The following is a 14551-nucleotide window of genomic DNA, read 5'->3' as shown; positions in this document are numbered from 1 at the left end:
AACACAAATCATTTTGTGTTACTGGTTATTCGGAATGCGTTTTATCGCCAGCGTTGGTGGGGCTGGGTGTTGCACGGAAATGTTTCAATCGGCTAGAGTGGTCCACAAGCCAACAAAGCTTGAGATGTTAACCTTCTCCCCCGGCGTTAACCGTCTTGCCTGGCGTTAACCGCCTTGTCCGGCATTAACCGCCACGGCCGTTAACTACCGTGCGACCACGGGAAGAACATGCCGACTCCAAATACACGTTGACGAACTCATGGCTACCTTTTGTGGCTCTGGGTCCGTTACACGTTGGTAACCCCTGCACTGAACGCGTGGTGACGTCGATTCTGAATGTGGAGGGGAAAACCCGGAGGACCCAGAGAGAACTCCACGCGACCTTGTGGAGAGAGAGAGAGACGCAGGCTCCAAATATACAGCAGCAGGCATCGTCAGGGTCGAGATAGAACCCACGACCTCCTGCACACCAGGCGAGGTAGTTAACATCTCCTAGCCACCGTGATGATGATGATGAGAGAGACGCAGGCTCCAAATATACAGCAGCAGGCATCGTCAGGGTCGGGATCGAACCCACGACCTCCTGTATACCAGCCAGGGTAGTTAACATTTTCCTAGCCACCGCGATGCCATGCACACAGTTCGATGAAGATCCAAACCAACTACGAACGAACACTTTTGTTGTTAATTGATAATTGTTTTTTTACCCTTTTATCTGACAACAAAACTGACAACTTTTTTTACAAGGAGTCATGTTTGCATAGACCACAATACCTGCAGTCATAATGCAAACAAAAAATATAACTCTGAAAATGTATGCACTGTCCTTGAAGTTGATTGGTCCACACCCGAGAAAAATGTGTCAGTTTTGTTGTCAGATAAAAGGGTAAAAAACCAATTATCATATTTTTTTACTGGCAAATGAGGTTCCAATGGTGTAAATACTTTTGTTGTTGTTTAATTGCCGGAGCCCCAATTACAACGTGAATGAGGATGCGGAGATTTTGCCTCTTTCTGGGGAAGTCACCCAGGACGGACGGTTGTTTTGTGCAGGGCAATAAGTCGACACGGTGCTGAGGTCCGGAGAGTAAACGTTCGGTCGCTGATGACTTCGCGAAAAAAAACCACAGCACATTCGATCGGTGCGATTGCCGTGCGACGAACATTACTCGCGACAATGGCTCTCAACGTTGCTCCCGCAACTCCATCTTAGACAGTGGCCCAAGGAAGCACATACTACTGAGGTACCTCTGAGGTCCATTCAAGTAAAAACCAGAGGTCACACTGCTGAGGTCCATTTGAAAACGAATTTCTTTGGAACTGCTTTTTTGCGTGTTAGTTTGTTGTCCTTCGTGCAGATCTCCAATTAGCACGGTTGGCTACGTACGGTGCAAAAAAAGTTCACCACATCTTCTTGGTTCTTTCGGTAAAGTCACGTAGAATGGAAGTAATAAAATAAAAAAAAATAAAACACAATAAAATAATTCTCACTTATTTTATTGTGTTTTATTTTTAATTATTGTATTACTTCCCTTCTACGTGACTTTACCGAAAGAACCAACAAGATGAATCCCTGCAGTCACGAAAGCTTTAAATCGAAAGTTCAACACACTTGATACATCACTCTCTATCCCTTCTAGAGCATCGCTAGAATGCACATCAGTTAGTTACGGTTGTCTACGTACGGCGCAAAAGAAGTTCAACATACATACATACATACAGACCACTTTTCCTTTTTTTTGTGTGTGTACTCATAGCCTAGCAATAACATTATCTATACCAAGTGGGGATAGTGCAGCCACCCTTACTGCGTGAAGCAAAGTTCACTTAGATTGGTCTCAAGAGGCAGCTCGCTGATGTCCACTTAAATGGGATGGGCTACCCTTGGAACACAAAGGGATGCACTGCGTGCACGTGAGAGAGACCCCCGTTGATTGGACGCTTTGTCTTATGACGCGAGACGAAAGCGTGAGGTAGCACAATGGGGATTAAACGATATAACACCGAATGTAAGATGCTGAGTAACTGAAAGGAAATAGCGCACTCTCAAAGCGCAATCCGATTGGCGGTGCGGTGTGGCGAGTGTTGTAGCAGAGGAAGTGGGCCATGGTATAAACTATGAACTAATTTATTTGACCACTGAGCAATGTGGTTCTTGTTAAGACGAGCAACCTGGCTCTCACAAATGATAGCCCAAGCGAAGCGGGCTATCACGTGGGTTGAGAGTAGGGCACGTGACAGAGTCGGCATTAAATAAAACCCCGACAAACGTCACGAGGAGTCACACGTGACGTCGTCACATCTAACCACCTCCCCCCCCCCCCCCTATTTAAGGAACGAGAGAGGAGGGGTTCTCCACAAATCTGGCTGTCCGCCTGATGAAGCTGGCTGTAATTAATGGCGAAACGTCGCGATGCTCAGAATACTCTGAACGCGTGGTGATGTTGATTCTAAATGTGGAGGGGAAAAACCGGAAGAAAAATCCACGCCATCACGGGGAGAAAGAGAAAGATGCAAACTCTAAATAAACAGCAGGCGTCATGGTCAGGATCGAACCTGCGACCTCCGGTATACCAGGCGAGGTAGTTAACATCTCGTGATGGGGCGAGAGAGAGAGAGACACGCAGACTCCAAATATACAGATGCAGGCGTCGTCAGGGTCGGGATCGAACCCACGACCTCCTGTATACCAGGCGAGGTAGTGAACATCTCCTCGCCACTGTGATGATGAGAGAGAGACACATACTCCAAATGTACAGCAGCAGCAGGCGTAGTCAGGGTCAGGATCGACCCTGCGACCTCTTGCACACCAGGCGAGGTAGTGAACATCTCCTAGCCACCGCGGCTACTTGTAAGCACTTTACTAGCAATTTCCCTGTACTTGACACACCGGTAGAATGGGTTTATTTTCGGCACGTGCCAGTGCCTTGTTCGCAGTGGTCAGAGAGGGCTTGTGCAACGCTAAACTTGTTAGACAGCTCTTGTTTGACATACATATTTCAAATACATTTTGTCATACATTTTTCTATTGCAATTTCACTGCAGATGGGGTTTCATAATTTGTATATATATTATGCAACTAAAATTACGTGCGTATGAATGTTGATCTTTCGCACCGTACGTAGCCAACCCTGCTAATCGGAGGTGCGGGGGAAGGACAACAAACTAAACACAAAAAGCACATGCCATTGACATATGCAGGGTGCTTCATAGAAAAATGTGTACACTTCTGAGAATTTGCAACAACACCAACACGAGAAATGCGCGTCCGGGCTCTGCAGGCCACCTGGACAAGATTCCAGGCCACGCGTTGACAATGATGGCGAACAAGTGGGAGACTCTTTAACTTTTTCAAGCTATTAACATTACATTTGTTATCGTGTTGTAGTGTAGCATTATCCGTTCTTTTTCCATGAAAAACGATAGTCCCAAAGAAGTGCTAATTTTTTTAAGCACCCTGTATATCAACTGATATATCAATGGCATGTATATAGCAATGACATGCATTTCATTGTTTATAGGTTTGATACTATTTATCATGCAAATATGGCCCTGCCAACTCCAAATATTTGTGTAGGGCGAGCCTTGACTTCACGGAATTTGTGGCAACAGTGGGGATTTCCGTGCTTCAAGCAAGTCTGCTTTATTTACTCAAGGGGCCGTCCATAAATGACGTCACGCACCTGGGGGGCGGCCAGACATTTGTGACGATGTGTGACGAGGGGGGGGGGTTGAGAAATGTGACGCCACATCAAAATGCGCAACTTTAAATAAATATAGACAACACGTTCTACTTAAGTCAATAGACTTTTAAATAAATGTTTTCTCCTACAACATCAGAGTCCAGCGCTACATTAAATACGCACTACAATGAATCATGTTTTTGGGGGGGGGGGGGGGGCAGAGGTTTGTGACGTCATATCTGATGGTGGGTCTGACTTTTTGTGACGCCGAGTGACAAAGGGTGGGGGGGGGGGAGTCAAAAATCGTCCAAAATCGCGTGACGTCATTTATGGACGGCCCCCCAAATCAAATACCTACTCCGGTCCGATGTTGACTTCCTTTGTTTTTTAATCCAAGCAGCCGCCCGCGATTCCACCGGGATTCTCAGCCTTGTCGTCAGAATCAGAAGATGTACTTTATACTGCAAGGAGGAATCCGATAAGCTCCAAAGCTCTTTTGTTATCACAGTACAAAAACATCACCACAAGTACCGCATGTGTGGTTAATACATAAACTTGATTCCTTGGATAAGGTTTCTGCAATATTTTGCTGTCTTCTGCAATATTTTGCTGTCTTTTCTTGGATTTTCTGTTTGCACATAGTCACTTTAAGATGTTTTCTTGTTCATGTTTTAGTTTTTTTGTTTGTTGCGGTTGCACCCGATTCAAGAGCCGAATGGCTCACAGGGCTATACCTAATGAATGAAACTTGAAACTTTGGTGTTTGAACATCTTTTTACAACTGCTGTTTCATTGCCAGAAAGGGTAAAAACCTATTCCTATATTTGAATACTTTTGTAGTGATATAGAATGGAACGCTACGGAGCCCGTAGCGCTAAGTGCAGTGGAATGAGGAAATATGGGTGGAGTGCCTTGCACACCATGCAGTAACACACAGCGTGTCGCTAGGGTGCGTGGTACTGGGTGCTAGCATAGAGAGTCTGATGAGTCCTACCGACAGAGTAGGGGATAGCAGCCACTCCGCCAGCGCATCGAGTGAATGCCACGTGATTGGTCACGAGGGAGCGTGGTGCGGGTTGCTGGCGGGCGGAAGGGGGCACGTGAGGACGGGTCACCCCCGGCCTCGGGTGAAGCACGTGAAGGACCGGGGTGAGGAATGTGGGGCAAAGCTGACCGCGGGGTGAGTTCCTGTAGGGGGCGTGGTTAAGGGCGGAGCTGGGCAGGTGGCACGTTCCAGAAGGGGGGCGCGGCCGAGGGTGGAGCTAGGCCGCGCCGAGAGAGATAAAAAGGAAGCCCCGATTGAAGATTGGGGCTGTCTGTAGGTGAAGTGAACCAAGGTGTTTTCTTGGCTCTTTCGGTAAAGTCACGTAGAAGGGAAGTAATAAGATAATAAAAATAAAACATAATAAAATAATTCTCACGACGTTTCGGCCACAACGCAAGCAGCCATCCTCTTCACATGAGGACGGCTGCTTGCGTTGTGGCCGAAACGTCGTGAGAATGATTTTATTATGTTTTATTTTTCTTATTTAATTATTTCCCTTCTACGTGACTTTACCGAAAGAACCAAGAAGATGAATCCCTGCAGTCACGAAAGCTTTAAATCGAAATTGAACCAAGGTGCTACGTCTCCATCTCCGACGTCGTGGGTCAGACAGCACGTGGGCTGCTCTGACCCGTTTGTAGTTATCCCGTAGTCCCGTGTGTAACGGTGTTATATAGTGTAGAAGAAACGTTGTTGCCTCCTAACTAGTGTCTCCGAAGTGACTCACTACACTTTGATACACTTTGGCAAAAAGGTCCCAGTTTGTAGCTGCTCACCCCGAGCTATAAATGCTCCGATGGTGCTTTGCCCTTGTGCTGTTCGCCTTTTGACGTTGTCCTCTGGTCTGACACTGGTAGTGAGACGAGGCCCTAAAGAAGGCTGCTGTCTCTGGTGTAGGCCAATCAGTTTCAAAGACAATGCATATATTATCATAGCGTGTTTGTTTGCATGTTCACCACAATAACATGTGGTTAATGCAGACTTGATTCCTTGCAAAAGGATTTTATTTGGTGTTTGAACATCTTAACCCCTCTTGATTTATTGCCAAAAAGGGTAAAAACGATGATTATTATTCATAAGTGCAACAAAGGTAAACAAATCGCCCAAACACATGCAAATACAACACTCAACCATCCCGATTCTACCAGGCAAAGCCCCCCTGATGTATTAATTTGCCATCACAAATGATAGCTCAACAAATTGGCCCCATCATTTGGACATTTATAGCACCAAAATAACCACAATAATCTCAACACGCGTGCTTCTAAATGTTGGAGGGGGAAAAACCAGAGGACCCTGAGAAAAAAATGCACGCGACTACAGGGAGAGAATCGCGCACACTCCAAATATACAGCAGGCATCAGTGTCGGGATCAAACCCCGACCTCCTGCATACCAGGCGAGGCAGTTAACATCTCCTAGCCCACCGTGGTGGCAATGAGAGAGACGCAGACTCCAAATACAGTAAAACCTTAGATTGCGAGCACAATTCGTTCCGGAAATGTGTTTGTAATCCAAAGCACTCGTATATCAAAGCACTCGTATATCAGTTGCGATCACGTGACGCTCGGCAGACAAAGCGTATATACGTACTACTCGTATTGCAAGACCTCGCTCGTTTATCAAATTCTTATTTATTAAAAAATGTTGCTCGTCTTGCAAAAACACTCGCAGACCAAATAAATCATCAATGTCCAAGCTTTGGAAAGGGGCAGTAAAACAACAGCAAAAACAGTCCCAGACCCATACCAAAGACAACACCGCACAGTCCCTCAATAAAATAAAAAATTGTACATTAAAATTGACTGCACAAAACAAATCGCATGAAATGTAATCATGAACTCGCAACTAATTGGCACGTTTTGTTTCCGTGACAAACCTTGCTAGTTGGCTGTGTCGGGTGGTGGCGGGTTGAATGACACATTTCTATTTACGCGCTTTAACCCAAAACAAAAACACGTATGGTTAGTTCTCTACCTAATTTGGCAAAATTACAGTTCTGCGTTAAAAAAATATATGAGGAAAGTGGGAAAGTGTTTCCACCTATGTATGTTGAACTTCTTTCGCGCTGTATGTAGTCAACCGTTCCGGGGGTAGGACAACAAATTAAACACAAAAAGCATTTGCGTGACGGTCGAACGGCATGAATGATGGAATGTTGTTGATGCTCTATGCGTTGTAATGTCTTGTGTCATACTTGCGGTAAAGCATTGGTTCTAATCAACCCGTGTATTCCCTGCAGGTCCCAAGAATTGCAGATTGCTGCGGACAAATACGTGAGTCGTACATTATTTTAACAAACGCTTTAAGCAATCATCTCTCTGTGGCCCAGTGACTGCGTTGCAATACCACCAAACTCACCATTGCTAGGATTAAATAGTCAATCTTTTATGCAGTCAATCCCTTGATCGGGGATTGAATCTTCTTGCCTGGTGAGTCATTATGATTCACCTGGTGCCGGTAAAACCTCGATTCATAAAAAGACATTTCGTAAACCAGAAAACGCATTTTTACTCGTTCTGGAAATACAACAGAAGTTGTGTTGAGATGTTCAAACACCAAATCGAAACATTTTTCAAGGAATCAAGTCTCTGCATTAACCACACACAGTACCTGTGGTGACATGCAAGCAAATGATTTTTGCATACTTTTTTATACTTTGATACCGTCAAAAGAGGTCCCATTTTGGCTTCTTCCCCCATTAACTTAACATATGAAAAGAAACCGAGTGATGCGTCTCGGAGAGTCATTCCAACTCGACTGCGAGCCCAGAAATAACAGACACCACACACATATCGCTTTTGACAAATACACAAATAACAATGAGGAACATGAACGGTTGTTAACCCTTTCGGGGAACTGACATAAAAATAAGTAATATTGAAAAAAAACATTTTTCAAAACACGCTTTTATGAAATGTACTAATAATGGAAGAACTCCACAACTCCAGGAGGTGGCCCCGAAGCTTGCCATAACGTTGTAAGGGACCGTGGCCAATTACAGCCAACGTGAGTTGACCGTGGACAATTAGACCCAAGCCGAAACATTACATATTAAAAAGAATTAAAAAAATATATATATATTTTAATGATAGAATATAGTATTGTCATCAGTATGACATAAATATACCAAGTTTGCAGTCGATACCACATTGGGAAGTGGGTTAAAATGGAGTTACAAGATTTGAGGATACAACAACAACGTGAGTTAAATAAAAGCGTGTAAAAAAGATTGTTTAAAAATATACATTTAATTTTGTTATGATAGAATATAGTATTGTCATCAGTATGACATAAGTATACCAAGTGTGCAGTCGATACCAGAGGTGGGACAAAGTCATTGTTATGCAAGTCCAAGTCGAGTCGCAAGTCATCAAATTCATGACTCGAGTCTGACTCGAGTCCAAGTCACATGACTCGAGTCCACATCTCATAGGTGGGACAAAGTCATTGTTATGCAAGTCCAAGTCGAGTCGCAAGTCATCAAATTCATGACTCGAGTCTGACTCGAGTCCAAGTCACATGACTCGAGTCCACATCTCATAGGTGGGACAAAGTCATTGTTATGCAAGTCCAAGTCGAGTCGCAAGTCATCAAATTCATGACTCGAGTCTGACTCGAGTCCAAGTCACATGACTCGAGTCCACACCTCTGGTCGATACCACATTGGGAAGTGGGTTAAAATTGAGTTACAAGATTTGAGGTTACAACAACAACAACAGACAGAGTGAGTTAAATAAAAGCGTGTAAAAAGATCCGCCTCACGTTGGAATGCCTGGAAAGGCGATGTCAGGGGGCGTCACCTCTTGCACCGTGAGAACACCGTGACAAGGCCACGGATCACAATCGGAAGCTTTATTTGTCCCCTGCTGGATGACGACATCACCACCAGCCAGGGTCTGTCCACTGCTGTATTATGACGTCACCACCACCACCAGCCAGGGTGTATCAACTGCTGGATGACGTCACCACCACCACCAGCTAGGGTCTGTCCACTGCTGTATTATGACGTCACCACCACCACCAGCCAGGGTCTATCAACTGCTGGATGACGTCACCACCACCACCAGCCAGGGTCTCTCTATGTGCCATGCCCTTTCTCAAATATGTTTGCAATCTTAGCCATGCATTAGGAATCAATCATATCCAAACATACAGCAAGTCCTGCTCGGATCTCTTCATAAAAAAAATCAAGCTAGATGTGGTTTTCTCGTTTGCTGCTTACATTGGAAGAGGTAAACATTTCTATTTAAAGCTTTCGTGACTGCAGGGATTCATCGTCTTGGTTCTTTCGGTAAAGTCACGTAGAAGGAGGAATCTGATGAGCTTTGAGGCTCTTTTTCACAGATGCCCAGGAGCGCTTCTGCTCACTCGACAAATGGGCGATTTTAAATGGCAATTGTGGCCTCATTGGCGGAAGCATAATTACCCATGGGGGGGGGGGGGTGTAAGTCACCGGGACAATGCAATCTGTCGACTTGACATTGAAACAAATGCTGGTCAGAAAAAAAAGAGACTGGTTTATACGTGTGTGTCTATACATATTTATGTATGTACCTTTTGTGCACGTTGTTATTTTAGCACCATTCGAAAATGTCACGAGGAATGACACGGCGATCAGCATCGCGTGGACGAAGCCTGATGGCGCCATTATCCAAACCATCATCCTGAACGACACCAAGGAAGCTGCAAACAGCTGGACAGCCCCAGAACCGGTGACTGGCTCGACATTCACGTTCACGCGGCTGGTGCCTGGCAGGAACTATTTACTTTCCCTGTTTGTCGACTGCAATTCTACCAACAGCTCCATCAACGGAACGTACCAAACGCGTAAGTGATGCCACTTTGTGCGTTGTTTTTTTTATGAGAATATTGATGCCTGGCAATAGGTGTTTTCATTTAGTTTTTGAACATGTTAACATGTTAACATCTTTCTGCTCTATTACGGAAAGGGTGAAGGCTATTCTTATTTTGTCATCATTTTGACACTGGCAAAAAGGGCCCATAGACTTATGCTATCATACCAATGTAAACAAACGAAGGTATGTGTCAAGTGAAGTTATCAGAGAACCGACGGATTGGCATCAAGTTAGCATGGTTGGCTAGGTACGGTGGGAACAGAAGGTCCACATACATACGAGGACATTTTGTCAAGAGATGGAATTCCAGGTGTTCGGTTTGGTGACATTGACAGAATCAGAATCTTCATCTAGACTGTAGGAATCCGATGAACTATGAAGTGCTTGTTCACGGATGTACAATAATGGAGAATGGGCAGTGTACGATGCCATCGATGTAACGATATTTCGATTGACGATCTGCCTCCCATAGCCCCCCCCCCCCGCATTGTTTCTGTTTGCGAGAGATTTTCGATTAACGATGTGTTCAAGATATGACGCGGAACCCGCCAATGTCGGTCAATCGGAGCGCTCCTAAGTGAACTCGGCAGCAGACCTCGGCCAATCGGCGACGTTACTTTCATGAGCTTTTTGACAGCAAGTAGCTGCTCGCTTTTCAAAGTTAGAATGCTTCTTGTTTTTGTTACTTGAAAGTTAAATAAGATTAATAACAATAGCCACTAAAATGAATTTGAAGATAGACAAGAAAGTGACAAAAAGAATGAGTGTGCAAGCACGAAATATTGAGAAACACTACAGAGGTGTAACACATTCCTGCGGAGGGAGCTGGTAGGAACGTTGGATTGCTCGGTCAATGGCCAGGGTCAACGGCGGCGTGGTGCATTCCGCAAATATGGGCGACTGTGAGGGCGGGCACAAGCCGGCGTGAGTAGGTAAACGTTGAGTTTTATAAGGGCACCACGGGGTGACCAGGCCCTTCCCACCCAGCCCCACCCCTCCCACCCCCACCCAGCTCCACCCTCCCTACCCAGACTCTCCCCACCCAGCCCCTCCCCACCCAGCCACTCTCCACCCTCCTCTCTCCACCCAGCCCGACCCCTCCCATTTTTGGATGCACGACGGACGGACACTATACTCCCCTGTGGGCTGGTGGAACCAGGTGGTTCCTACCAGTACAAGCGTTCTTAACATGTTATTAGAACGTTCATTTATTAATATTGCCTATTTAAATATTATAAACTATGTTTGAAGGGTGTAAACTGTAAAGGGTCAACTTCCGATCGTATAGGAACAAACTCAGGGGCCGTCCATAAATTACGTCACGCACCTGGGGGGGGTCAGACATTTGTGACGATGTGTGACGAGGGGGGTGAGAAATATGACGTCACGTAAAAATGCGCAACTTTAAATAAATATAGAATTGTTATAACAACACTAATTGTTATAACAACACTCCTACAACATCAGAGTGCAGCGCCACATTAAATACGCACTACAATGACAATAGTTTAAAGCGATTTGAAGCATGTTTTATTATCAAAATGGAAATATGGTTTTGGGAGGGGGGGCAGAAATTTGTGACGTCATATTTGAGGGGGGTTCTGACTTTTTGTGACGCCGTGTGACGAGGGGGGGGGGGGGTCCAAAATCGTCCAAAATCGCGTGACGTCATTTATGGACGGCCCCTAACCATTAACATGAATTTCTTACGTCAGATTAACAATAACTTGATTTGGAGCTTTCGTGACTGCAGGAATTACTCTTTGGTTCTTTCGGTGAAGCCCCGTAGAAAGAAAAATGAATTAAATAATAGAATACGACATTTCGATTGCAACACAAGCAATCACCATCAGGTACGAATGAAAGAGAAAACAAACCTAGTAAATTTAGAAATATAATGCAAATACAACACAGAGAGTCGGCTAACACAACAGTCAACACCCTACCTGTTTGATTAAGGTTCTTCCAAAGAACGCTAAATTTGAGAGAGAGACAAAACAGAGACACGGAGACAACACAGACAGACAAATTCGCATAGAGAGAGATAACACAGAGACACACAGAGAGAGACACACACAAAGGCACACAGAGAAACAACGCCTCTGTGTCGAGGCCTTGTGTAGAGAGAGGGGGGGGGGGTAGAGAAATTAGCATGTCAGTGAGAGATTTGAAGATTTCGTGATTGCAGCAAATACTAGAGCGACAACACAAGGACACACAGAGAGAGAAAACACACTTAATAAAATCAAACTTAGTAAAAATTGGAAATTTAATGCAACACAGAGAGTCGGTCAACACACAATTAATGCATAGCCTGGTTGATTTCGTTCTTTCAAAGATTGCTAAATTAGAAGTTAAGTGTGAAATTTTGAGAGAAAGACAAGACACAGACAGGGAGACACAAAGACAGACACAAGCAGAGAGAGACAACACAGAGACACAGAGAAAGATAACACAAACTTAAACCCTCCCCGTAGAGGTGGTTCAAACATGATTTCGAGCTTTCGTGACTGCAGGAATTGTATTTTGTGTCTCTCTCAAATTTAGCAATCTTTGGAAGAACGTAACCAACCACGTAGGGTGTTGACTGTTATGTTAGCCGACTCTCTGTGTTGTATTGCATTATATTTCTAAGTTTACTAGGTTAATTTTCTCTTTTATTCGTATATGATGATGATTGCTTGTGTTGCAATCGAAACGTCGTATGCTATTATTTAATATATTTTTCTTTCTCCGTGACTTTACCGAAAGATCCAAAGAGTAGATTAACAATGATTTCAAATTTACGATCGATTTTTTCGCTCAAGGCTGAAGACATTTTCTGACGTAATTGAAGTATTTAGTTTGTTTGTAAAATGAATATTCATGAAAACAGCGGAGCACACGAATACCGCAAGGATGTCTGAGTCCAATGGAAATCCATATCACAGTAACCGTTGTATCTAACGTGGTGTTACTTTAATGACTTTAGTTTACGGCAAATACAGCTCTTGAAATGTGTACGTGTCTAAATATTGTATTTGCCGTTGCAGTTCCTCCAACAGTCAATGTCACCATCATCATCAACAACTGTACATCCATGAATTTGTCATGGGTACCTATTATTGCTGGAGACGTTGACAACTACACGGTCTTTTTTACCCTTCTATCTGGCAACAAAACTGACACCTTTTTACAAGGAGTCATTTTTGTTTTTTACTGGCAAATGAGGTTCCCATAGTGTAGATGCTTGCCCCGAGCTCTCATACTCTGATGGTGCATTGTCTTTGAGTTGTGCGCCTTTTGGCGTCATCTGGTCCAACCCATGTGAGACTAGGCTCTAAGGAAAGCTGTCTCGGGTGTGGACCAATCAACTTCAAGGACAGTGCACATTATCAGAGTTATGTTCTTTTGTTTGTATTATGACTGCATGTATTGCGGTCTATGCAAACATGACTCCTTGTAAAAAGGTGTCAGTTTTGTTGCCAGATAGAAGGGTAAAAAACCAATTATCAATCATGAGCTGATCAAGTCACTCACGTGGACCGCGCCCCCACCCTCTCATTAATAATCATGAGTGGCTTAAAGCCTTCGTCACTGCAGGAATTCATATTCCCTGGGTCTTTCGGAAAACTCATGTGACTTTCCCGAAAGACCCAAAGAATAATCACGAGCGGGTTATTAGTTTCGATTGAATATTTCATATTAACTGCAATTTCCACCCATCCTTGGACGGGCTATAAGCTAGTTAATAAATAAGTACAGTATAACATGAGTCACCATTATTGTAAAGCAGAGGTGGAAAGCTTAAGTTTACTGGATTTGGAAGGCTGAAGAGATTGTCTGACGTAATTGAAGGATTTAGTTTGATTTGTAAAATGAATGTTCATGAAAACAGCGGAGCACACGAATACCGCGAGGATGTCCGAGTCCAATGGAAATCCATATCACAGTAACCGTTGTATCTAACGTGGTGTTACTTTAATGACTTTAGTTCAGCTCTTGAAATGTGTACGTGTGTAAATATTGTATTTGCCGTTGCAGTTCCTCCAACAGTCAATGTCGCCATCATCCCCATCAACTCTACAGCCATGAATGTCTCATGGGCACCTACATTTCCTGCAGACGTTGACAGCTACACGGTTTACTTGAATGAAACCAATAACGCAACAGCAGTGAACAGCTCCGATTTGTCCTCCAACATTGCAACACAAGTGTTTACAGGTCTGGTTCCTGGTAGAAGTTACCAGGCATCTGTAACAGCGCACAGTGGCAGTTACTCCCAACCATCAGCCAACTTCACTGCCAGGACCTGTACGTATATATATATGCAGCGTTCATCTTCGTGTAATGGCTTTGATGTTTGATATTTGTTCAAAACATGCTAAAAAATCTACAAAATTTCAAACACTTCTTAAATGTGTCCCCAACTATTGACAGCATTAAATAACGGAATTCATACGTCTTTAGTGATGGGCATCATATGCAGTATTTTCCAAGATTTGAAAATATTACGTTTGTTGCGTATTTTTAATTGTACATTTGATATTCGGTACACATTCAATCAACCGGTGTTGTATATGTTAAATAAGCAAACATGTTCCGGCATAAAACATCTGCAAGCTTAAAAACAGAGAATCACCAACCCTGTGCTTATGGATTACATGAATCTGTTCCTAATATCGGTATAGTTTATGCATATTCTGGGTATGTGTTGAACTTCTTAGCACCTTATATGGCAAACCGTGTTAATCAGAGGTACGGGGAAGGACAACAAACTAAACTAAATACAAAAATCATTTCAATGTACAGTATATTGATAAACGGTGACGAACCCAACCGATAATAGGTACAGTGCTGCATATTCTAACATGAACATAATTCATTGTAATTTATATGACCACATTGACCCCACCCTGGTCTTCGCACCTGATAGGCTCACAGTGATGACATCACCTTTGCTCCTCTATTTAAGACAGAACCAGG

At 43.8% G+C, this 14551-nt stretch overlaps 1 protein-coding gene across 1 annotated transcript in view; it reads left to right on the top strand.

Moving 5' to 3' along the window:
* The window catches only part of LOC144948245 (receptor-type tyrosine-protein phosphatase beta-like), a 111708-nt gene that overhangs the window by 17243 nt on the left and 79914 nt on the right, over nucleotides 1–14551 (top strand). Inside the window, exons 2-4 of the mRNA XM_078877669.1 lie at nucleotides 6970–7003; nucleotides 9309–9557; nucleotides 13610–13879. Of these exons, the coding sequence (XP_078733795.1) occupies nucleotides 6970–7003; nucleotides 9309–9557; nucleotides 13610–13879 (553 nt within the window). The remainder of the gene's footprint in view (nucleotides 1–6969; nucleotides 7004–9308; nucleotides 9558–13609; nucleotides 13880–14551) is intronic.

This window comes from Lampetra fluviatilis, chromosome 48 (genome assembly GCF_964198595.1).
Source record: "Lampetra fluviatilis chromosome 48, kcLamFluv1.1, whole genome shotgun sequence".
Classification (NCBI taxonomy): Eukaryota; Metazoa; Chordata; class Hyperoartia; order Petromyzontiformes; family Petromyzontidae; genus Lampetra; species Lampetra fluviatilis.
Note: the sequence above shows the minus strand (reverse complement) of the source record. Positions and strands in the feature narration are given on the sequence as shown.